We start from the raw sequence: 25749 nt of genomic DNA on the forward strand, positions 1-25749 counted from the left end.
TCCTTTTTTAATTTTTATTTGCTTACATTTTAATGAGATACCAAGCATTTCTTCATAGCATACAAGGAATGACAGTATACCTATATACCTGCACTCAAGCAGTTAAGAGAGAAGAAAGACTTGTGCAGATAAATAATTGACAAAAAGAGAACAAACAGATGCTAGATATAAATGGTCAGTTCCTGCAATAGTCAGAAGTCACCAGGGGTGTTGTGCAAGAGTCTGTGCTGTTTAACGTATCCATAAAGAAGTGCGTGAGCAGTCCAGCAACAAAGTTTGCTGAGGATCCAAAAGCCTTCAAGGTGATAAGGATGAGGACAGACTATGAAGGATGGCAGGAGGATTTTACAAGACAGCGTGTCAAGGCAATAAAATGGCAGGTGAAACAGAACAAAGAAGATAAATTTAAAGTGATACATGATAGATAGTTCCTGGAAAATATCATCTCTCTGCTCAATAGAAGTAAAAAAAAAACCCAAAACTTAGACATTATTAGAAAAAGATTAGAGGATAAATCAGGCAAGATCTTTATTTCATATGAATTCACAATTGCTCCAATCCTTGAACTCTCTGTGCAGTTCTGGTTATCTCATAACAAAAAGAATACTTTAAAATGGGAAAAGGTTCAGAGAAAAGTAACAAAGGTAATCAAAAGGCTGAAATAAACAGTCACTGAGTAGATTAAATATGGAAGCACTCACTTAGTGTTTGGGATATGAAAAAGACATACAGGATCCTGAGTGGCAAGGAGATAGTGGTTAGGGATTGACCATTTAATCTCTTCCAGTCGAAGAACTGAATTCCATCAAAAGGCAAAAATGAGAGTGCGCACTTAAAGGGAAATTCTACTTGTACATGAAAGAGCTAAACAGACAAAACCCAATTTTTCAGCTCAGAAAATACTCAGACCTTTAGCACCAAACATAGCTGGTGGCTTGAAGCAGAAGGTGTGACACACGATGCCCTGCTCCCTAGGTGTTCCTTTGTCTCCATGGCTGGAGATAGACAACTGACCTACATGGACCCTTAGTTTGAACCCATTTGTCTGTTCTGATGCTAAAAATCATTCCAAACAGCACACAACCCTAACATCCTTCCTAAAGCAAAAACAATACTTTGTAATCTTTACATGTAGCTCTAAGTACTTCCACAATGATAAGGGGCAATGGTTAATTAATTAATTAACTAATATATTATTTAGTATATCCTTTATACTGGAAGCCAGTGATCACTTATGTCCATGAACATCAAAGTAATTCATTTAAATATTATCTTATTACCATGAGCATTAATGTTGTCAGAAAACTCTAGATTAATTTATGGATAATATGGCAAATGAAGACTTTAATAATTTGAATTGGAAAACGGTCTGCAATGGCTTTTAAAAATAATAATTCTGATGTTCAGTTGTGCTGGTCAGAAGGATTGAATTACAAATGTTAAATGTTAAATTAAAAATGTTACTGTGTGAATTGTGAAATATCTTCTGCAAAAATGAGAAACCTTCTTAAAGGAATCACATCTAAGTATCATATTGTTATTTTTCCCTAGATGTCTGGCAGGTGGAGGCCATTACCCAGCAGAAATAGGCTCAGGGTTAACTTTACTATAATGCCTCAAATGCCTCAGGATATGTGGCAAAACCTTGTGAAGGGCACATATGTAGCTCTCAAAATGCTGTACATCATCTTAATCCATGGAGAGTATAATGGATCATCTCTGAAGGGTGCAAGATTCTCTATTCAAATGGAATATTGAAAATATTTGTCAGCAGGAGTTCATGTTAATTTGACTGTACAGATTTTGCATCATGCACTATTTTGTATTTTTTCTGGGATCATCAATATACTCTCTTTACAACAGAAAGCTGTCAAAAGTAGAGATATAGGGATGAAAGCATCACCGACATAGATTTTTCCACAGATTTCTGCTGGTTGAAAAATGACAAAATGGGAAGATTTGCAACAATTCACATTCTTATAAATGCATGCACACGTATTTTGCATTTAGCTTGAACACTCCAGACTGCCAGTATTGAAAAGCCAGGTGAATTTCTGGCCCACAAAGGCAGAACAGGAGTGGGAACTGAGTAGGACAGCTTTTGCAATGTTTGCCTGCATCCCATCTCTCTTTCTTCCTCCTGTCTTTGCCTGATTTAAAGTTCATGCTCATTTATCTGTGACCTGTTTGCACTTGCTTCCAACAAGGCTTGCCATTTGCACTAGTGGGTTTTATTACAATAATATTTATCTAGGAGGAAGGGAATTAGGTCAAAAGAAGTTTGACCAGCTCAAAGGTGAAAACGGCTTCCATTGTGCCGTGGTATAGATGAGTTGAATAACTGTGCTGAAAGATGCAAAGCTCTGTACTCCCTTGTTCTGTATCCAACCATTTTGCTAATAGGCACCATGGCTTTGAGCCTCAGTTTCTGAAGCAGTGAGGCTTTGCCATTTTGCTGTTTACAAGAGGAGAGCAATGTTGAATGCCTGGCTCTCTTGCTGAATTCTGGGATGCAATTTTCCAAGCGCTGAGTGCAGTTCCAAATAAAAAGCAGATGTGATTAATTTTTCTATACTCATTTCTGTAACATGCATTGTATTGCTTGGCATGTAATCTATGAAAGCAGCTATGACACATACTGATATTTCTCTTTTCAGGGAAATGAGATGTGTGTGTTATAGTTTGGTGGTGGTGTTTGTTTCTAATCATAAGTATTCCTGGGAAATGAATGTGACTGTCAAGTGTTCTGCACTCGGATATGAAAGCCAACAGACTTCTGCTCTGCACGTGAAAATTTCCCAAACCATTGATCTGCATGAGCTGAGTCTCTATCCTTCATCAGACAGAATGGGGTGCACCAAATGAAAAGATAAGGCAGCAGATGAAGGAAATCCCAAAGGAATCTCTTCATCATTCAAAGCATAATGTCATTGTCACAGGATACTGTGGAGGGCAAAGCAACATATAAATTCCAAAACCAATAAGCAGAATTAATGGAAAAGAATTCCTTTATGGACTATTAAAAGACTATTAAGGACTATTAAACACCAGGCACGGGTGCAATTTCCAGCTCAGGAAATCTCTGGGCCACTGAGTACCAGACATAGGAGACTACTAGGAGAAATATTGGTCTGTCCTTTTGCTTTCCTCATACATTTCCCCTGTATGTCCTGAAATCTTCATTCTAAACCCCATACTTCCTTTCTTAGCTGAAAAATCTGGCTAAAAATACTGAGATGTAATGGGTCTCTAAAAAAAAAGCTTCCTATTTGTTATTGTCTTGAGACAAACAAGTGCAGAGAGGCCCTGAGGAGGGTGAGCAGATGTTCTCCATGCCAACAAGCACTATCTATGCTAGCAAGTTTTGCTTCTCATGCCCCAAGTTATATTCAGTCCTGAAGCTGCTGAGACGTGACAATGTGTGACCATGCCTTGCCAACTCTTGGCTTCTCAACTAGCCCTGGCTCATACCCAGCCAGACTGAACGGGATTGCAGCCAATAAGAGGGTGCATGTAAACCCAGGGGAAGATGTTCTTACCTCCAGGAACAACAGGATTCACACCCTAGTGTCCCATAGAGATGAGAGGACACCTGCAGGAGATCCTAACCCCATGCATAGCCCAGTGCTACCCCACTCTGCACCGAGTTGAACTCCTAGAGTCAGGAGGTCCCTAAGTGGTCTGATACTATTGCCAAAATTGCATTTAGAGAGAGTTGTTACTCATAGTAGTTGTAAAGCTGTTGAGTAAAGTTGTAAAGTAGTTGTAAAGTTGTGAAGACTTTTCCATCCTTTTTCCTGAAGCACGGAACCAACAAACAGTGCATTTGTTTGAGTTTGACTTCAGTGATGTCAGCTTCAGGTGTGTGGAGTGTATGCAGTGGTCTGCTTCCAACCAGTGTTATGCTGAAAACCAGCTTCTGCATTCATCAGAGGTATCAGCCTCTTGTTTATTGTTAAGGCCAAACTGAATGTGAACTTTTCAGGATCTTTTAAAACTTTCCCATATCCCACTCTCCCAGAGCTATCAGAGAGACTTCCCCTTCCTGAAGAACTTTGCTCTTTCCTTCGTTACTCAAAACTCACTCTCTAAAGTAATATAACATTTCAGGAACAAAAAAAAACAACTTCACCTTGGAGCTGACCAAAACTATAAGCATAGATTTTATTTCCTTATGTATTTGTGACAATCTATAATTTCCCTGAAATGCTGACTGGTAATAAATGAGTCTTTTCCAGTTATGAAAATATACTCAGTGTAATTTCTCTAACTCAAGGGGAGTAAGACTGGTTTACATCAGCTGTAAATCTGATTCCACAGCTATGGTAGTGTGACTGTGTGCTGTTTTCTAATCAAATAACCACTGTGAAATACCTGATTCACTTTGCACCCAACAGCTGTACTTTCAGCCTCTGTTCCCAGTCACACTCTGAAAACAAGCACAATAAGAAAGGTCGAAACAGCTGCAACTTCTCAACAGAAAAAAAAAAGGAGGGAGAAAAAAAGCTTGTTGTCAGGCTCCAGCTTAGGAAGGAAGTAAAATCATTTTTCTTGTCCGTCTCATGCGTGTCAGCTGTCTTAGAAATATTATTACTGCTCTGTGTTGTAACAGAAACCTCCACAATATTTAGTAAACTACAAACTCCAATCTATTCATGGCCAAATAAAATTTAACATTTCTGATGCAGCCAAAACATGCTCAGTATGTCAATGGGCTGCAATTATGCTCTGGGAGAGCTTTGGAATTCGCCTTCCGGCCCCAATTATCTTCCTTAAAAGAGCTCACGAATCTTTGAGTTTGGACCATCAAGATTAGTTTTACATTTTGGCTGAAAAAATATACGTTTAGTAAAGGAGGCTGCATTTCCTGTCCAGTATTAGTGTATTAGTGCTTTCTAGAGCTGTTAAAGAGCATAGTTCTTTTTAATCTAAATAAAAGCACAAGCAGAAAATAACAGGTGACTATTTGCTGATTGGGTAAAGCATAGCTGCTTTTGCAATCTCATTATTTTTGGTTCCTCTGATGCTTTTTTTAAAGTAGCAAAATACAGGCTATTCTCTGAAAAATGCTGGGTCATTAGCACAGCCATAACCTTCAGTGGAATCACTTGTAAAGATTCAAATGTGATCTGGCTCTAAATACATCAGAGATCTAGAATCAGCTAGCCATCATCGACAGAAGGAAAAACTGTTCTCAGAAACTATTTATTAAACCTTCTCCTGACTTTTGCAGAGGTGCTGTTCTTTAAGTACATGGTAAGCAGAGAAAAAAAAGGAAATGGAAACAGGCTTAGAGATAAGGCATTGGTAGAAAGGCAAAAAGTAATGGGTAGAAGAAAGCGCAAAAGAAGATAGAAAGAGAAAGAAAAATCAAAGAAAGGAGGATCAAATGGTTGACTACTGATCAAGTGTAAGCAGTTGAATGTGAAAGAATTTTTCTTGAGTTGAGTATGAGTAGTTTGCTTCTGCACCTATGGATGCAGTTGCCAGAGACAGAGGTACTGTGCAACTATTAATCGTATGGATAACTCCTAGTGCTGAAATTATGCCACAAACTAAATTGTCTAAACATAGACTTGAAATTTAGTACTTCAAAGAGGATCTAACTACAAGATGAACTGCATTCATTAGAAGAAATCCATATTTGAATATATATTTTTTGTTTTTCTTTCAGACAATTTCTATGTAAACATATTATGAAGATATTAATACAATATAACCTGGTATAAAACAGGTTACCTGATAGACAGAACCATGCAGTTCATTTTCTCTGAAAGCAAATCTCTCTCTGAACAGGTGTGGGCAACTCTGAATAGCTGCAAGTTACAAGTAGATTGTACGAGAAAATCCAACATTTTTCTAGACGAAGAGCTAAAAATGGTAGTGCAAATGATGCACTGTGCAAAAGGTAGGTGTGCAATAAGAGAAACAACAGAGGATTTCTTGCAACACCTTTCAGAAGTTCTGCAAACAAACAAAAAATGAACAGTTAAATTTCTTTGCTAAAAAGTATGGGGAAGTGACTGGGGATATTGTTTTGATGAATTAAGTTACTGTTAGATTATCCTGACTTTTTAAATCCATTTTACTTCAGTAGTGTTAGTTTGATATCTCAGTATTTAATGATATCCATCTCATTGCAGTTAATAGCTATATTTCCATAGAAACACAGAAAATCTGCTTTTGTTGGGTATTTGCTGATGAACATGTACTTCCTAGCACTTCCTAGATAACTATAAGTGTTAAAAAAAGAAAGACTAAATGGAAGTGAACATTACATTCTGCAAAAAGACACATCTTCTGCATCCTAGTCACCTACTATTCCTTTCAAGAGCATTTAAAAGAAGTAAAAAACACTAAGGATTTTATTTGGAGATGGTGTCATTAAAGCTAGTTAGTATGCTTATTCTGCTGGTGGTCACTCCAAACTCTCATAGAAAGAGCTCCTTCTTATTACAGTATAAGACCAATGATAACTTCCTTCTGTAACTCAAGCCAATCTGGTTCAATGATGAGAATATTTCTCTAATGGCAATATGCAGTTTACACAATAGCCTTTCTTTTGATCTGAACCTGGAATGAGAAATGTATCCTGGAAATATGTTAATTGTTCCATGAATTGGGTAAACGTCTGAATGAAATGTGTGGTTCAGGACTTGAATGAATAATTTAAGGAATCTTGCAAATAAAAATAATGCTGGCTTGTGCTTTCCACCAAGGCTCCCTAAAAGCTTTGTGACAGCCAAAAACAAATGCAGTGAGTAAGATAGTGATTGTTACCAACTGTATTTTTAAGATAGGGAAATGGCTTTGGAAAGGTTAAACAAATTGCTCATGTTCTCTGTGTGAAGCAGTATCTATGTTTAAGAGCAGAGCGTAGGTTGCTCCAGTGGTTAGCATGTAGCTCTTAGCATTTGCCTTTCCTGCCTTAAGACTTCCTGCAGCTTACAGATAACGAGGCTGTCAAAGGAAGTTCAGGCAAAACTGGCAGGGTTGTCACTGAACATTTTGTTAAATTCCTATCTGTTAGAGGGAAAGGAGAAATATAATTTGCTCTGATTTTCTCATGTTTTCCACCTACCCTTCGTGGAAAATTACTTTGACCTCCTGCTTTGCAGGAGCACAACAGACTGTTGTGGGATAGGTTCTGAATCCAGTCTGTGCAAAAGGCAGTAGTTGGGGTATTGGCTTTCCTTTGACCAAAATAGGTGCCAATTGTGGGTCAATAAATACTGGAGACAGTATGCACACCTGCCTACTTGGTATATTAAGGACAGAGAATGAGGGGAAGGGAGAGAAGAAAGAGAAAGCATGTTATTTAGACTATCTGATGACTTACATCCTACAAAGATTGTTATAAGAAGATGCAGTGCGCAAGTACCTTCTGATGGAAGACTGTCAGAATGAGAAAGCTGGAAGGGCACAGCAGCTCATGATGGCCTTCTTATTCAGTGTAATTTAACAATGGTTGATGGATAATACTCCTATCTTTGATGACTCATCAGCCCATGGAATAAGGATATTCAGAGTGCCAACAGTTCAGGACAAATAACACTGTCCAAGTGAAAAGGACGCAGACACTTGGATGCACACCCAGGCTGGCCCTCTGGCAGCTCTAGAAGTCAAGTTCTCCAAGGTGGTCTTTGAAGGCTAACAGTGCTTGAAGTGAGATGGGTAGATAGAAGCAGTCCTCATAGCTTTCAAAGTATTTTTTCCTCTTATGTGTGACTGACAAACTTCAAAAAGGCTTTTGGCCCTACGGGTTAGACTTATTTCGTTATTCACCTACAAAGAAGGCATGCAGACTAGTCTGCCTACCTAGATCAGTTATGCACTCAGTGGCGGGAGACAGACTTCAGGAGCATAATTTACCACTTATTATGGAAAACATCTTTTAGGGCAGGAAGAAATGCTGTCCAAAAGAACAGTGTGAAGAAAATGTCTTGTAAAATCTAAGATGCAATCAGAGATATTGTAAGTGTGTAGGGAAAGAAGTTAATCTCAATTCTTCAACTGTGAGTCATCATCTCATATGGGTACAATAGCAAGTAATTTGGTACCATAAAAGTGGATCAGTATCTAGAAACAACTAATGCTCCTGTTTCTGCACAATAAGCTGTCTGAGCATTTTACTTTAAGTTAGGTTTAATCTGATTAGATCAAATGACAACATGAAGCACATGTCTGAAACAGTTTGAAGAACCAGTCATTCTTTTAGACCTTTCTACCCCCAGCTGGTGTTGAAGCATATTCGGTATGTATATAGGACAGAAAGTGCAGTTTATTTTCCTTTGAAAGAAATCTAGTTTGTATGGACCAAAACAGATCTCTGAACTTAACCAGATGGACTGTGCTGGAATTTGATCCAGAACCATTGCTCCAAACCACAAATCCCATGTGAACATTTAAAATGTTGAATGCTGCATTAGATGCTTTGTTTATGTTCCAGAGGCTCTATTTTGCTCAACATTTTGAATTTTCTAACACCCCATTAAACTGGATAATACTGGTCCTCATTTTTCCCTGTTCTGCAAAACTTCAGTGCATTTTTTCAGTGTGAAGGTAATATTTACCTGCATGAAGCGTCCCTCTGAAGTTCCCAGATTGGCAATGGTAAGGTTCCCTTTGGTGAAGACAGATATCGAAGTTAACAGGATGTTGTTGAACTGGCCCATGAACAAGTCAACCCTCTGCAAAGGAGTCGTAACTTCTAAGCGGTATTCATCATCTTGTGCTCTGCAGTATGAAGCATTTCTTGAAAAAGCCTGTTAGAAAATGAAGCACAGATGAGTACTGTCTTTATGAGTAAGAATAGATCTTTGTCAGAGTGAAGTCATTTAGCACAAATGCATTTGACCAAAAGTATTTTAAAACGTTTCAAACTTAATTGCTTCATCAGTTATGGTGTTCCTTGAGGAAGGCAATGACTTCTTAACATTATGGGAATGTTTCTTTTAACTTCTTCGTTCTGTCTGTTAGGAAGAAGACCATAGAGTCTTTATTTAACCAGATGATATGTGTATAAGAACACATATCAAACTATCCTATTCCATAATGCTTCTTCAACAAGGCTCTCAGAATTCTTTGATTGCAGACCTTGACCAATAACACACTTGTTTATAAAACACTGATCCCTAGAATATGATTCTCTAAAAAACTTTGCTTTTTTCCCCACTTTTTTCTGCATTAAAGTAAGATTTTCCAACATTTTTCTTTTTCTGTTCTATATTTCCCCACGTTTGTTTCAGTAATAAGCCAGAAAAGAAAAAGATGGAGAAAGAAGAAGGAGATAGAGCAGGAAAAATGTGTTTCTGATTGTGTATTTTAATGAAACTAAGGTTGAAGCCAGATTTTTATAATTACTTAAGCTGTTATATTGATCATCTATTGCTTGTGCATTACTTTGTCCAATCTCTGTATATCTTGAGTGAACTAAAATAGTTGCTGTATTTGTGGGATTTTCTTTTTTGGTTTGGCAACAGAGAATATATGTTTTTAATTTTCATTTGAAAAATTCTTGAGGAGTATGCTTTAAGGAATCTCTAGAGAAGAATAACCTGCTGTTCTGATAATTCAATAGTAATCTATTAACTGAAAATTCCATTACTATTGATACTATATCATCTGTTTTGGTGAATTTGTACAAATAATAACTGGGAATCCCCTAAAGGATTCCCTAACCAGTTTAAATTTGGAAGTCATCTAGTGTCTTCCCACTGTAGCATACTTTATGAATAAACATGTAGGAAGATTATAAAGGATCTTAGGATGATTCCCTCTGGCAAAATCAATTCAGAGCTAGGTTTTTCCTGATTTTGTATTGATTTGTAGTTACAAACATGTTTTTAAAATCCTTTTAAAAGCTTGAATTTAGCCTTTTAAAGACAGAGTCTTTCCACTAAACTAAATAAATTTGGATCTTATACTTTAAGAACAAGTAGGAGTAAATTTTTATTTTTGTATTTTCTTGGATAATTTTCCTTCTACTGTTTATAATCAAAGTATTATGAAAAAGAACACAATTAACCCCGAATTTCTTGTTGGTTAAACACTGGTGAATTCTGGGGAAAAAAAAAGCAATGCATTGAAAATGCTACTTGCAAACAGTTCAATGTAATGATTCAGTCCTTTGCCATGAAATTGTTGTATTTCTGAATTGTGTCCAGCAATAGCAGTGGCAAATGAAGTTTCCTGTGATTCCTGGAGGTTGCTTTCAGCAATAGAGCCAGCTTTCCTCCAGGTGTCCATTTCTCTCTATCATTTATGTAAAACCCTGCACAAAACCAAACAAGTGCAACTGAAATCTCTACGCACAATATAATGATACAGAAAGAGGGCATCCAGATTAGATTTGATACAGCAATCACTTCAGTTCGGTTATCCACATGCTAGAGTGTTTTCTCTGTATGTTTTGATATTAACTATCAGCGTATGTTAGGAAGTCAGCCAATACTTTGCATTTAAGCACACTAAACATTCACTGAATACATATTTTTAACCCAGAATTTGACATGGTTAAATCATCAACAATAGACAAATTTAACTTTTGTTTGTTTTGGCCACCAAACAAGCTAAAGGCTTTGTTCTTTTGCACTCATATCCTATCCAGTTGAAAAATATTTCTGAAACATCTGTGCAAAAATTACTCATACAATGAGTACGAATAGTTCAAGTGCAGAAAGATGTGCACTTTTCATGTTTTTTGAAATAATGCAGGTTTCTGAGTTTACCCTCCCCACCTTGGGACCTCTGCTCTTTGCTTTAATTGCTTTCTTTCCATGAGCAAAAAACAACTTTGGGGACAATGTTTCTGCTCTAACCTTAAGAAAGCACTTCCTCCTTTTTGCTCATCTCAACATGATTGGAACATCCTGACGCTCCTTGTGAAGTTCTGTTCAAGCTCATTTTAACAAGTGGCTAGATTATCCTACTTGCCTTGACACCTTTGCTAGCCTCCCTGAAGTCAGTTCAGCCACAAAGTCATTTTAGCCTTCCTCAGAGATGTTGTAATTTTGGGTATCTGCCCAAGAACCTTCAGACTGTTCCACATATGGCTCTCTTACAAAACCCGGCGCTTCATGGACCAACAACAGTGTAAGATTAGCTGTTCAGAAAATATAAATGCTTTGATCCTTGAGTAGAAATAGAGAGATTAAAAGGCTACTTAGAAAATTATAGAAAGATTGATAACACAGAAAACTTCAGCAAAGAAGCTGCTTTAAATTAACTCTTTGAAGATTGAATCTCTCTCTCCCTCTCTTTTTCACAGTGTACACATAAGTATCCTCTTGGCTGTCAATGTGGAAAAATAACTGATGTCAGATGATGCACTTGGGATGTTGTGCCAAGTTCCAGTGACAAATCACACAAATATTGAAATGGACGATTAGAGCATGGGTAAGTGCTTGGGTTGGGCTATACTGCCTCTCCTGTGTTATGAGAAGTGCCAATTTCACATGATTCATAGCGGGGGCTTTGTGAAGCTACTATAGGTGAGCCACTGAAATGTAACAAGGTGCAGGCAAGTCCTGTCTTTTGCCCACATCCAGAAGGGTAGGACATAACTTATGCTATCTTACTTGTTCACAGGAAAAGTTTTGATGTTTCAGGATTTATCTCGGTCTCAGTCCAGGGAAGACAAACACATCGAAGAAGTCTCCAGAAATCTTTGAGCTGGGCTATCAAAATCAGTTGCTGCTTGGCAGTTAACTGATGATTTACACCATTATTGGAATTAAAAATAATATTTTGGACACAGCTGCACGTGTGAAACAAAGTGCAAGTGTCAGTACCTTGTATCTAGTCTAAAAAGGTAGACTCAGGTACAAAAAGTCTCAAAAGGTTTAACCAGGGATTTTTTGGTGAGCTCTTCCGACATTTGCAGTAGTGTTATTTGGACAAACAGTTCAGTAAGCATTTCTCCAGGCTGGTCTTTCTAGAGCTGGCCAAAACCTCTCTTCTTATTTAAGTGCAGTGCTCAATTAGATAGTGTTATTATGTCTTGATCTGATGCTTAATGTCTTGAATAAACTAGAAATTAATGACTTAATTACTGCAGAACATCTCATAATGTCTTGCAAGCAATTTGAAGGACATCATTAAAATTTAAATTTAATTTGACAAATTGGAGAAATGGACTGAAAGTAACGAGATTTACTAGTGTAAAATACTACATTTATGAAGGAAAATTCAAGTACACTGGAAATAGGTGGGAGTCTTGTTTTCTAGTGGTTAATTTATATGACTTTTCACTTATTGACTCTCAGGAATCAGATGACTAATATCAGCTTTAGTTTCATGCTATAGGTCCTGAGAGTCACCAGGAAGAGAAATGGGCACCAGAAGTGCCTACAGAATTTCTCTATTGAGCATTTCTATTGTCTAACATGGACCATGGAGAAAGGAGCTACTGCCAGATGAGCTGTAGCCTGATATACACAAATGGCAAAATCCGTTTTCAATGTATAACTGCTGTAAAGAAAATGAATGGATGATTCTACATAGCAAATTGATTCCCAAGCCAATTTAAAATCGAAACAGCATATGAAGACATTTAGGATATCATCAGAATAGTTTCTTATCTCTTCTGCTGTGGAGGTCAGAGAATCAAGATGAGTAAACTGCAGCTTTCAGGAGTGTATTCTCTTATTTACAAATACATAATTGTGAAGAACTTATGTGTATAACAGGATGAACAGCAACAGTAACTGAGAAGAAGACAAAAGAACCTCTTCAGATTTTCCTCTCTCAATTTTCTTGAGTTTTCTAGCCAACAAAGTTTTGCTGTTTTGCGATGCATCCACATTTTCTGGGTAGCGTACAATATCTCTTTCCAGGTGAGAAACACATTTGATCACTCTATCCTTCCATATGAAAGACAAGAAGTAAAATTCTGGCTCCAGTAACATTGGTGAAGCCAAGATATTGTCTGAAAAGGATGAGTGACTTGATCAGCATCATGCTAGAGGTCTACTAGAAGACTAGATTTGGAACTTGTACCATCTCTTTTCCATCCCCCAAATTAAAAAATGTGAGGTACATTATGAACCTGGCCTGTCTAATGTTGTTATCTTTGAAAGGGATTCTTGGATTTCATAAACCTCATAAATCTTCCCAACTCACATAGCTGTCTCTTCAATTTTGAACTCAGGGAAGACTACGAAGATCCTCATTCTTGTAACTCCTTGACAAAATGAGGTAGAAGAAAAATAACCAGGACAACCTTTCTGGCCTCCAGCAAATGTGTGGGCCCTGTTCACTCTGTGCCTTTTTCTCTCAATTCCCTTGGGAGAGGGACAATCTCCCCTCTCCTTTCCCAGGTAGTTTCACACCATAGTTGGTTGGATGGATTAAAGAACAAGGAAGAAAATTAGATATGTATATGTAGCTTTCTACGCTGATCCCATGGAGGAGCATTTTTTCCTCTGCAATCTGCAAGAACAAAAATTTGTGAAATTGACCAAATTTCACTACTAGCAATTCTAAAAAGGAATGCTCACATTTGTTTTTCTCACTTAATGCAACTGTCTCAATTCTTTGATTACAAGCATAATCAATGACCATACAAGGAAAAACTATGGACATTTATTTTTTGTAAGTAACTGAACAGAAAAGAATCTCTTGTGAACAACAGTGCAGTACAGCCAGTCAGAATGCAGGAATATGAGAAACAGAAGTTCTTTGAATGTAGCATTTCGGCTTTTGCCAGCAAAATCGACCACAGTTCTATAATCAGAATTGTCACCTGTTGGATCAACACAACAGCAGAGTGAATTCCCAAAACTTGCTGCTGCATGTCCAAGAAGCAGCTATGTGTATCTAAACAGGGACGTCCATATAGCCGTGCTAGCTGTATGTACTCTTTAAAAACAGGCTGAATACACAGTGAAAACATTCTTCGTTGACACCAAGATTACCAAGATCATATTCTCTCATTTCCTTTGTTAGATATTATCAGTGATGAGCTTTGGTTTTTCATACTGAACTATTGCACATATTTATATCAATGGGCTCAGTATATCCTTGGAAAGAAGTATTCCAAATGGATAAGTCAGCTTTTATTTGCAGTAGGGACCCAATGGAAAACATACTGGAACAGTCTGCTGTGCACAGCCCACCTGCTGCTCTCACAGCCCAGAAAGACATCTAATGTCCACGTTAATGAGGCAATGATAGGTAGTAGGTAGCTTACTAGATACATATGCTCATCTTCTTCAAGCACTATTCTATCAAGCAGCTACCTCATATCTATGTTCTTGGGAAGAAGAACAGAAATCATTCAGAGTTCACATCACAAAAATGTATTTTAAAACACATCATACAAAAAGTGATGTGAATTTTAAAACATAGTTTTGCAAAGCAGAATTGTTCTTGTGATAATGAGGGGAAAAACAATTAAAAATTGCGTGAGCCAATTTCACTACTGGGCACACATTTCTCACCAAACAGTTCCTACAGAAGAAGATATACCATGTTTGTGGTCACTTCATGAGACTGTAGGTGCTGAGAACTCAGTTCAGTGTTGCCTGAGAACTGAACACATCTGTGGTAGGGGACTGGATTCTTCTGTTTCTAAGAACTTCTGCTGGGGCACTGAAACATAGCTTTACATGGAAAAAGAGCTTCTTCCTCTTTTTGTTTTAAACAAAGAATTGTTTCCCTCTTCCTTCCTCTTCTTCGTATTATTCCTCATGTATTTGAATGCAATTCAAGTGTTTTTGTCTTTTTTTTAAATAAAATACAGGGGAAGTATGTTCCCTTTCTGAGAATAAAATTTCAATGCTCAACTGCAAAGTAAGAGACTTGAAGAAAAAGCAAGATAGAAACCATTAAGCAACCACAATTATGCTGTGGCTAATACTATGCGTTACTATTGCCTGGACATGGTTGCAGTAACACAGGAAGCTAACCCTGCAAAACAGTATTAGTTGCAAAAGGAGAAATTTAGAGGAAATTACTGGAAGATCTTTAAATTACACTTTGAGCTTCCAGGATTTGATCTGGAACTCACTTAAGGAAGGAAGGATTGCGAAAATGACTCCCAAAAAAGAGAAATATTTAAAGAACTCCACTGAGGTAATATTTTACACAATATAAACCCACTAACTCCTATACTTGTTGCCTTGATCTACTTTGCTGTGAAATGAGGAGGGGAAGGAGGTTACAATAGTGATGCTCCACTTAAGGTAATAAGGTAAAAAGACATCCACGTTAAATGTAATTAGTTAATACAAATTAAGATGATTATATGTTCTGTTGTCAAGATCATTCAAAGAGTTATTTGCTTTTGTCATTGAACAGTGCTGCATTAGTTCTCGTAATTTGGTTAGTGCATTAGCACTAAGTAAATCTTATTGATTTGGGAGATAAAATGGACCTAAGTAATCTTCGCATTTTGCTTATTTCCTTTATATTAATTTAACATCTAACTCAGTATACAGATTATCAAATGAGAGGTGTTGACTAATTACAGATAGTGAATAAATAAAATAAGGTATAAGAGTTGTTGCTATAAATAGTTTAGATATACATTTATGCAGTACATGAGGTGCATTTTCTCAGAGAAATCCTTATTTATGTGGAACCTGTGATGATGCAGAAGAGCTGTGAATTTCACGTAGATCAGATATTCTAAAATAATGCTATGTTGAGACTCTTACTCCAAGAGAATATTGCTCAACAGTTGCACTTGCAGCCAAAACAGTGGTACAAGAGATGTGTAGGATAGAAAGGAGTCCAGAAAGTAGGAGAAAATCATACAATTGGCCCTAATTTCTAGTAGTGTAAAAAGACGAGTAGTGTATGCCTTGAGAAAATGAAGCTCTCATTACCACTTCTCCCAGGATCATTCTTCCCCTAACATTTCATTTCATTGTATTCACTCGCTGCATATCCAGTAGAACTAATATTTCTTTGTGACCTGCTTTCTGAAACATTTATTCAATAGTTTTTATTCCTTTGCAGCACTTTTTTTTTTTTTTTTAATTATATATTTAGCATGGGATTTGACTCTGATTTTACTTCTGTCTATGGAAATCAGGAGTAATTCCACTCTGATGGAAAACTGTCCGAGTTCTTAACCTAGAAAGTCCAAGTGACACAACAGTCTCCTGGATACTAATTGCCTACTGTTGCTTTAATGAGCAATAGTGAAGGAGATGGTGATACGTGGTCCTGAGTCAGATCAAACTGTGAGCAGAGAAATTGCTGAGGTAAGGGTGGTGCTGAAGGAGCTGAAAGGCAGATGTCTGCCTTGTCAGGGCTTTTGTTCTAAATGCAGACAGGATAAAAAAGTGTCTTTCATAAATGGGCAGAAATGGAAGGCTGAAAGCTTGTCAGACGCTTACAGTACTGTGGTATCTGAGATGGATGCCCTCTGGATATGCATCTTCATCATTTGGCAGCAGAAGCTGAGGGAAATTCATTCCTGACTTAGATGTCTCAGCTAACTATCAAAGCCAGGTGGGCTAAATCCCAGACTTAGTAGATATGCATGGGGGCACTGCAGAATCAGCTTCTTTTCTCTGGAATGTGGATTTGTATACAAAGAAACCCAACCAGCTCTCTCAGTAGGGCTGACAGTGTCCCATTGCAAACCATCCATCTGCAGACTAGATAGAAACTTGAAGCGGAGCAAAGGAACCTTAGAATTTGCTTTGCACCCAGGAAAATAGACTTAATCTGAATACTATGTCTCCAGTGAGTGTACTTAATGCTGCATGCCTACTAGTCTAAATTTTGGAAACCTCTTCCTGTGGAACCATAAAGATTTTCACATTTTGTCAGTTACACAGGATCAGAAAATTATTCTATGCCCAACTCTAGTCTTTAGAGTTTAAAGGGTTTCAGAAACTCTGAGGAATAAAAAACACATGACCAGAATATCCAGACATCAATGTGAAAAATTAAAAACATTTTCTGCTTGAAATGATTTCTGTGAAATTCCAGAGAAATGCAGCGCTATCACTCTTCCACACTAATAGCCAACAGGGATCCCTGCCTTCAGTGGAAGAATTTGATTAAAAACTCTCGAAATGGAACATTATTAGTAACTCTGGATGATAAAGCAGTGCCCTTTGCAGAAAATGGTAGGTTAACGGATACCACTTTTTCACAGAGAAATCCAGCTTTCAACAGGAAGATGATAAAATACCAAGCAGCAGCTCTGGGAGCCTGAGACAGGTCTTTAACAGGAGATCAGGAGACAAAAAACTCTGTAGTTTTTCAACACTTAGATTAACAGGTCAGTCAGGCCCCAAGCCCCATATATGCTGGAGCTTGGAAGAGTCTGCATACACCTACTACTCAGGGCAACATGGTACTTTCCAAAGAAGGTCCTTGACATGCTTTTTTCCTTGCCTTGCCTTTTTCTTGGGGACTTTCTTGTGTCACTGTCACTGGGCAATCCCAGGGACAAAACAGCCCTCACCTCAATGGTTTATGCCTCTGATGAATCTGGCCCAGCCTGAAATAACCATAGCCATACCTGTGCCTTGCTTCTTCTTTCATGCAGTTCAGACTGTTCCTGCCATCATACTCTTTCCAGACATGCCTTGCAACGCTGAGTGGCTAGATGGCATGTAGTGCTGGAGGGTCTTGGTGTGGCAAGCACACCTTGCCTTGCACTTGGTGCCATGAAGGACTCAAATGACACTGGTGGGCTATTTCCTGGACTTTCAGCATACAGGCATTGAATGCAGAACAGGAATGTGGATGCAGCCCATCATTTTACTAGCATGATTTAAGCCTGTTTTAAAGGGTGCCATTGTGCATTGCTCATCACCAAATTGCTCTTTATTTATTCTTTTGAGATGTCAGAACCCATAGAGTAGCTAGCACAAAAACTGTATGGCTAGGAGCAGGCTTCATGCCCAGGCAGAGCTCCGTGTCCCATTTGATGTAGCATTTAAAAAAAAGAATAAATGATTGAATCAATCAGATGGATCCTGGTGCCTGACTTTTAGGGGATGGAACTAGGCACATTCTACTCACAATACCAAAAAACGTATTATCTATGCTGTGAGATTATCCAAATAAGCCACATTTACCCTTCCTAACCAGAGAGATGTGCTATTTTTAAGCCTGCTAATATTTTTTTAAGCCAAATGGTGTGGGATATTAGAGTTACAGGGCTTTAGAAGAGTTATTTGTCTCTGTTTATTTTATTAAATATTCCTAGACATATCCTAAGGATGACAGATCAATAAGTGCCTTTGTGGTTTCCTGATAGAAGGCAGCAATTATTTTCTTCCATTACAATATAAGCATAACCCAATTTTACTTATCTATCATGATATGTAATAGTAATAAAGAAGCATCGGCATGTGTTCATTTTACTGTAATTTTATCTCTTGTTTTGGTGATTTTCTGTTTTCATTTTGTATTCTTCCAATATGATTTTTATCTCTTTGTGCCTTTCATTTGACAGGAGTGGCAAACAGTCTGTCTTGCTTTAGGACACTTGTGGGAAATGTAGTAAAAGCCTATGTGTGGTTGCTCTTTTCCCAGAAAGTAAATGGAGTATGTTAGCCTCTTATCTGTCCCTATAGAAGGAACTTCTAGAGTTGATTTCATTTTCAAAGATGCTTTTCCACAGAACTCAGTAGGGATTGAAACTGGGTAGCAGAGAAATGGGCTCACAATAGTTTGGTAAATAACAGACACAGAAAAGCTAAACAAAGCCCATAAGATCTGACAGCTGATATATATAGTTGAGATTGCCAAGGCTAAACTCAAGCCATTTTCCTCACATGGAGAATCCCATTCAATTCATGACAGAGGCTGAGACTACCAGGCTACGTCCGCAGATGAAGCAAGTAGTATTTGTCTCCTCAGCTAAGTACACCTCCACTCCAATACCACGGCTGGAAGTGACTAAAAGCCAAGGGTGAGGGGAGGGGATTCCTGAACAGTGATTCAAAACCTTCTACAGCAGCTACCTCTCAGATATATTTCTACTGACTTCGGCAAGAAAACTCCTTTACTACAACTCCACATTTTACTTTTAATTTGAAACCAGTTCAGTTTCCTCCTTTCTGTCACCCAAGTGACATTCCACTGACGGAAATTCTCAGAAACTGTTAACTAGTCTCAGCTCTACTGAAGTACATCTGGTATCAGACAGATTCACCATCAGATTAACTTTTCCTAACCCTGACTTCAGTGAGTTCAGGCTTCATCTTCTGAAGTATTTCACTTAAACACAACTGAAAATGTTTCATTTTGATTTTAAAATGCTTTCCACAAGCACTGGAATAAGTGAAGCACAGTTGAGCCTGGATTTACATCTTGAGGTTGATTGACTACACTCTCCCACTGAGCTATGACAGAGACTTTTCCCATGGGTGAGCAATTCCTTCTCTGGTCCCAGCTAGTCCCTCTGCTGTTTATAAAGGGGCTCCTTGCACTTCATCAGTTTCCACAGCCTGAGCATATATTGAATTTGTCTCTAGAGTCACACTTGGATTCACATCTATAAAATTTCTAAAGGTTGCATTTGTCAGGAGAACTAACGGAAAGACAGGCATATCATAACACTGATTTAGAAAACAAGGCTAAAAGCTAACAAATTTTATTAACCACATCGAGATTAGTGTAAGGCGTTTTTAAAAAGATCAAAATCTGAGAAGATAGGATTAAGGAAGTGTTTTGGTTGCTTTATTCTGATTTATTCTGCAGCCCTAGCATCCTTTAGCACCCTTAGTCTCAGCAGTACTGAGGGATTGCCTCTCAGAAAGATAGACTTCCTCAAAGTCCAAGCAAATTATGTATAATTTTCTACTGGGAATTTTTTTGGAAACATGAAATGGTCTACATCAATGACTGCAACTAAACTATCAAATAACATAGCAGTCTCTTGCAAACACTGCTAAAGGCTTTTTCTTTTCTTTTTAATTTTGAAGATAGTGGTAACTCTTACTCACTGCTGGACTGCTTTCACTGTCCTATGACTAACTCTCATAGTGGTCAGAGCCTTCTTCTTGCTTCAGTGGTCTGTGGTTTCATTCTGTCAGCGTTAAAAAGAAAGATCATCTTGGCAGCATTACAAAAAGCAAGTTTTAAATTCTGCCAAAATAAACTGTGACAAACTCATAGTTTATAAAAGCTTTCTTTTAAGTTGAGGGTGACTTACAAAGTGCATTTTAATAATCTTCAAAAAAGAACATAAGATAAGTTGAAAGGTTTGTGATTTTGTTTTGTTTTGATCTCCAGCAAAATCAACGAGTTCAGATCTGACAAGCACAAACATTCCTTCTTCTGCCTGTTCCTTCCCTTCCTTTGCTCTTCAAACTTTCAGATCAGTTTTGCATACCTAAGAAAAACAGGTGCATAAAGGGTGCCTGGCAAATTCTTGCCTATTTTTCTGGCCACATGAAACCTGAAAAAAGCTCAGTGTTTTCTGTTGGAGCTCTAGTGATTCTTCTGGAATAAAGTATAAAAAATGAAATGGCAAACCTTGACGATCTTGATATCTCAGTGTTAAGCAAACAATCAGGACAAAAAATTCCGACTGTCTTTGTGCCGTTTAAAGGAACCACAGGAAATCACAGCAACAGTTTTGCCTTTATCAATTTAACGTAACAGAAATCAGAGTTCTGATGACATTTCTTGAAATCGGGCAACTATAATAAACCGTCTGCAGTATAAGGCATTCATTTCTGATATGCAAAGCAGCAGCAGACTCTGGAAAAGCTTTTGTAACAAGAAAGTACTTCCCAGCATGTAAAAAGTGGCAAATTATTCTGTCAGTATTTTAATGGTATACTTTCCTATAAGTCACCTTATGAAATGGGTCTATAGGCAAGAGCAGAATGAGATAAGTTAAGGGCCATAAGACAGTTACTTACAAATAATATACCCTGGAAATAAGGGGGGGGGAAAGCATTTTCAGAGAACAATGTTCATTGTGAAAAATGAGCTGAAATGTGGAAATAAAATGATATTAAGACCTGAAATGAAAAATTAGGACAGCAATAATGCAGTAAAAGTCACTGTACTGAATGTTTGCTCTCTTGCTTTTAGTTCCTGAAAACTGACTCCCCTCTTCTCAAGAAGGGGATAAGATGCTACATCTGTTGCGCGTGCAGTATCAGCATCCACTGGCAATGCCAGTGGGGATCTGGGGACAGCAATAAGCAGGCAGTCCCAAATGCAGAGGCTGTTGTGATGAGCTGGTGACGCTCTGACTGGATTGGACCCCATCTCTAAGCACATTTCCACTACTGGGTAAAAGCCACAGCATCTATGTGACAGCTCCTTCTCCACAGATGCCCCTCCCAATCTTCTCATTTCAGATGCTCCCAGCTCCTAATGGGGTCAGGCCTCTGGATGGCCTGGGCTGGGCACCGTGCTGAGCTGGTCTCACTGGAGCAACAAAAGGCCTGCAGTGCCCATCCTCAGCCCAAGCCTTCCCCAAAGGCAGACTGATGCCATGGCTGGGATCGCGGGCTGAGCAGCCTCCTCACAGTCCCTTTGGCCCTGCCCTGGGGCAGAGGGCAGCATGCTGCTTTGCAGCTCCAATTTCCTTTTATTTGCAAAAAGAAAGCTCCACAGAGAGCACATGTAAGGCCCTGCTGCATAATTCAAAGTGAGAATGTTTTATGTTTCGAAATAAATTTTAGAAGTATCCTATTTCAGATTCTGTATTTCCTTTCCAAGTGCTGCCACGGGTGCAGACACTGACCAGAAAGGAATAAATAATTCCTGTTCTTCCTTCACCTCAGTATCTCAGCAGTCACCTGAACACGTGGTACACAGAGCAGCCGCTTTTCCCTTCTGAGACTATTGGCATTCTCACTCAGACGCACTTTTAATAGATACTTCTTTCATTAAGAAAACTGATTTCAGTGGGACCGTTTATGTATTAAGCATGAGTAACTGTATTACAATCTGGCTCTCTGTGGCATGTTCCAAACCAGCACTTTCATTTTTTTTTCTTTCTAAAGAGAGCAGTGATTCAGCATTAACAGAGTCTAAAATATGAGTGATATTTTCAGAGACTTTTCAGTGCACATGGATACAAATGTTAATGAAGGCTTCTTTAAGACAATGAAAGAAATAATTCCCTAAACATCCTACTTATCTGCAGCACGGACTGTAGAGAACACAGAATAACCAATTACTTAAGAATAAAAAAGTGTTGGTTTTTTTGTTGTTGTTGTTTCTTGTTGTTTTTTTCCCTCAGTTCCAGTAATACTTAGTACCATAAGGACCTCAGTGATTTTCACTCAGTTTACAGAAACTCATTCTTACAAGGATGAATCATCAGCAGTGCTAGGTAATCTGAAACTACCAAGGGTCTTACTTTTTGTGACTGAAGATGAGAGGACAGCAATTTAACAATGGCATAGTCAAAGAGAGACCAAGAGTTCTGAAATTAAAAAATTATTTGTCACTTACCCTGTTCAAGCAGTATTTGCTATCCTTCCCATAAAAGTGCTGAAGACATTTCATGTTCTGCTTGTCAACAATCTTGTTGAAGAACTCATTGATTGTTCGCACAGAGACAGCACAGACAGCAGATCTGTTTGTTGGTTCTGAGGAATCTGGTTTGCTTTGTGCAAAAACGCCATAGAGAATATCATCATTCAATCCAAGGCCCATTTCATGGGCTAGAGCTGCACCGGGTTTGCTTACATATGCAGCTTGCAAAATGTTGAATACCTCCTTTCTAATGGACCTCTTCCTCCGCTTTTCAGTAAAAATACACTCAAGAGGCATTTCCATGTAAGAACGCATCTCTGAATCTAAAGTGCAGAAGCGGATAATTCTGGTGTGAAAAGTCTGGGAGTCAAGAGATTCTCTCTGGACAGTCAGAAAATAGACAAAGTGGTCATGCTCAAAGGCATGGACATACTTAACGGGATACGAATCACGGAACTGAGGGAGGATATCTATGTAAGACTGATCTGTAAGAAATTCAAACCCATCCTGTGTTTCTTTCAACCTTCTAACTGATATTGAATGCAGTACATGGGGAGGTTGAAATGCAGATGTCACGGTGTTTCCAACAAAGAAGTTGACAAACCTGTCCTTTTCAGTCACCAAAACTTTGGTTCCTAAAGTGCTTACAACACAGTCAGGACAATTTTCTGTCTCTCCGTCTACCTGCGGTGAATACATGCAGTGCACCTCACTTTCTATGTCAGCAGGGTTGTCAGGGGGAATGATGTGACGATGACAGACACCTCCAGACATGCTACCACAGCTGATGAGCTGATCATCGTAATAGGTTTCTAAGAGCAGCGCCATGTTGACATTATCCTTCCATATGCTGTTAGATAAATTAGCTTTATCTTTGCAGTCTTCACATGGTGCGCAGCCAGGACTCTCCAAAATAGGCCCAGTCTTGTAGACAGAAATGTTTTGGAGAGTCTCATTTAGTACATAAATCTTGTTGACTGCTCCAATATAAACATGATGCTTGTATAAAACTACATTCTGAATTGGCGTCTCTGTGATGAAGTTAGGAAGATCATATTTTACATTCAAGTTCATCTCTGATTTTTTAGCTGCTTCTTTGCATTGTCCATGACTCCTTTGCAGCAACGCAAACAGGAATAGGATAATCCCAGAAGGATAGGCAGTAACAGGCTTCATTGTCAGAGGTTTAATCTGTCAAAATACATTTAAAAAGAAGAGTGGTTATGTTTCATAGGGTAAAACATGAGCTTATCAGCCAACAGAAATCTGTTTCTAGACTGAATATTAGCTGAATATTTCAGTTTAAGTGTTATAATCTTGCTTAGTGTCCTTAATAGCCTTGCGCTAAGAACTGCTGTGATTACTGTTCTTTGTGGGCACTCATTTCACTGCTTTCAGAACAATTTACAGCAAGATTTTACGATGTTAGATTTTGCAAGAACTTTTGGTGTATCGTACAACAGTAGAAGAGAGATGACTACTCCTCAATTGGCATTAAAACAGCTGGCTGATATGATTTAGAACAAGATGGTGCATGGGTAGGTGAAAGCAAATGTGCCCAGGACATTCACAATGCACACAAAGCAGTTATAGCACTTTAGTGTGTGGATGTAAGATACTTGGCAAGTACCCTAAGGGGCTGGAATGGTTCTTAGCACAGCTGTTCAAAAATAAGAAATATAAGAGATTAAATAATATACAGATCTGAGCTGGGATTGGGCTTCTCTTTTATTCTGTTGCATTTTTGATTAACCATGGAAGAGACATTTCTCCATAAGAACAAAGGAAAAACCACTTTCCTCTCTCCCTCGAGATCTTTCCTGAGGGCCCATTTTGGAAGAATGTTTTTTTCAGCCAGCTCTACTTCTTAGAATAGTAATTTTCCCTAGTGTTGACAAGGTTTTGTAATATATTGTTAGAATATTTTATGCATCATGTGGTGCCTGGCATTTGCAAGTTTTATTTTAGGCTTTGTACCACAGCAATAAGTCACTCTGGTGAACCTTTAGAAGATACAGGCATATCACTGTATCACAAACAAAGGGATATCAAGTGACCTAGAGCCATTAACTGATGAAATCAAAAAACCTAGCACTTTTCTTTTTTATTTTTCCACGCAATTGTTTGATGTGGCTTTGAAAACCAAAGGCAGATGACTAGTGTGATATTTCACCCCCCTGGAAGATCAATTAAATGAGCTGTGGTTATGAGTTTTTGGTGCAGCGTCCACACTATGCCCTGTCACACCAGACATTTGCTGTTAATGCCATGACACAGTTGTTAAGCCAAATTTAGCTCCTTCGTGGAGAAAACAATTATGCATTCTAACAGCAATATGATCACATGCTTTGGGAAAATACTTATAGTTTGGCTATAGTTAAGCAATTGTTACTAACAAAGAAATGCTTAAAGGATTCAAAATAGACGACCTTGAAAATTACAAACTAATAGTAGAAATCAGGATTGCTATATTGAATTATAATTTCATTCAGACAGAACTCTTTCAGCTATATATAAATTCTGTGTTTTTATATGATTGATTAAAACATCAATAATTTTCCTGCGTTCCTTGTGACATACTTCAGAATCTACTGAATTCTTTCTCTGCCTTACTTCACTAACTACACAGAATGATAGGTTTTGGAAACAAGGACTTGTTCTTCCTCCCTGTTATCTGATAGAAGTCTTAATCAAGAGCTGGGATAAACATCAGAAACAAAGGCTGATTGCAAGTACTAGCTGGTAAAGACAATTCACACTTTTGGTATTGAGAAATGAAGGTCTTTCTTTCCAACAACTTTTTTTTTTTTTAATATTAAACAGTGATAACAATTCTGAAAAATAACCAAACACAGATTCAAAATAATAATAACTAAAAAGAACAGGCATTTGTCATTAGGAAACAGCCACAGTACATATAGTGCTGACTTTATATTTTATAGGGTAAGAAACTGTTTTCTCATCCCACGAAACTTCTTGCTGTTACAGACTTTTTCCTGCTCTGTTCTGGGATGAAACCAAGAGCTTTCTAAGTTTGTGTGAAACACCCAAAAGCCTCATGTGATCCAAGAACAACTGTGTTCACGTCCCTGCACTATCAGGGCTGAACTGGGAGGAGTGGGAAACCAGTCCAACTGTCTACCTCCTTTTGGGCCAGCCCTTCCACCCTGAGAAACTGTGCTAAAACTCATACATTCCTGCATTCAGTTCTGACAAGTCAACATGTTCTGACAAATAATAGATTAAGCTGAAAATTCCAAAAGTGCTCTCTTTCTGACGCTATACAGAAGCAGATGTAATTTTTACATCAACATGTTTTAACCCAAG

The 25749-nt window shown here is 38.1% G+C and overlaps 1 protein-coding gene across 1 annotated transcript in view; it reads right to left on the reverse strand.

The window, feature by feature from the left end:
• The window catches only part of MET (MET proto-oncogene, receptor tyrosine kinase), a 73038-nt gene extending 49407 nt beyond the window's left edge, over positions 1-23631 (reverse strand). The window contains exons 1-2 of the mRNA XM_003201977.4: positions 22399-23631; positions 8574-8765 (exon numbers count right to left, since the gene is read on the reverse strand). Coding sequence (XP_003202025.1) covers positions 8574-8765; positions 22399-23598 — 1392 coding nt within the window. The 5' untranslated portion in view covers positions 23599-23631. The remainder of the gene's footprint in view (positions 1-8573; positions 8766-22398) is intronic.
• Positions 23632-25749: the final 2118 nt, after the last annotated feature.

The sequence above is a fragment of the Meleagris gallopavo genome, chromosome 1, assembly GCF_000146605.3.
Source record: "Meleagris gallopavo isolate NT-WF06-2002-E0010 breed Aviagen turkey brand Nicholas breeding stock chromosome 1, Turkey_5.1, whole genome shotgun sequence".
Taxonomy (NCBI): domain Eukaryota; kingdom Metazoa; phylum Chordata; class Aves; order Galliformes; family Phasianidae; genus Meleagris; species Meleagris gallopavo.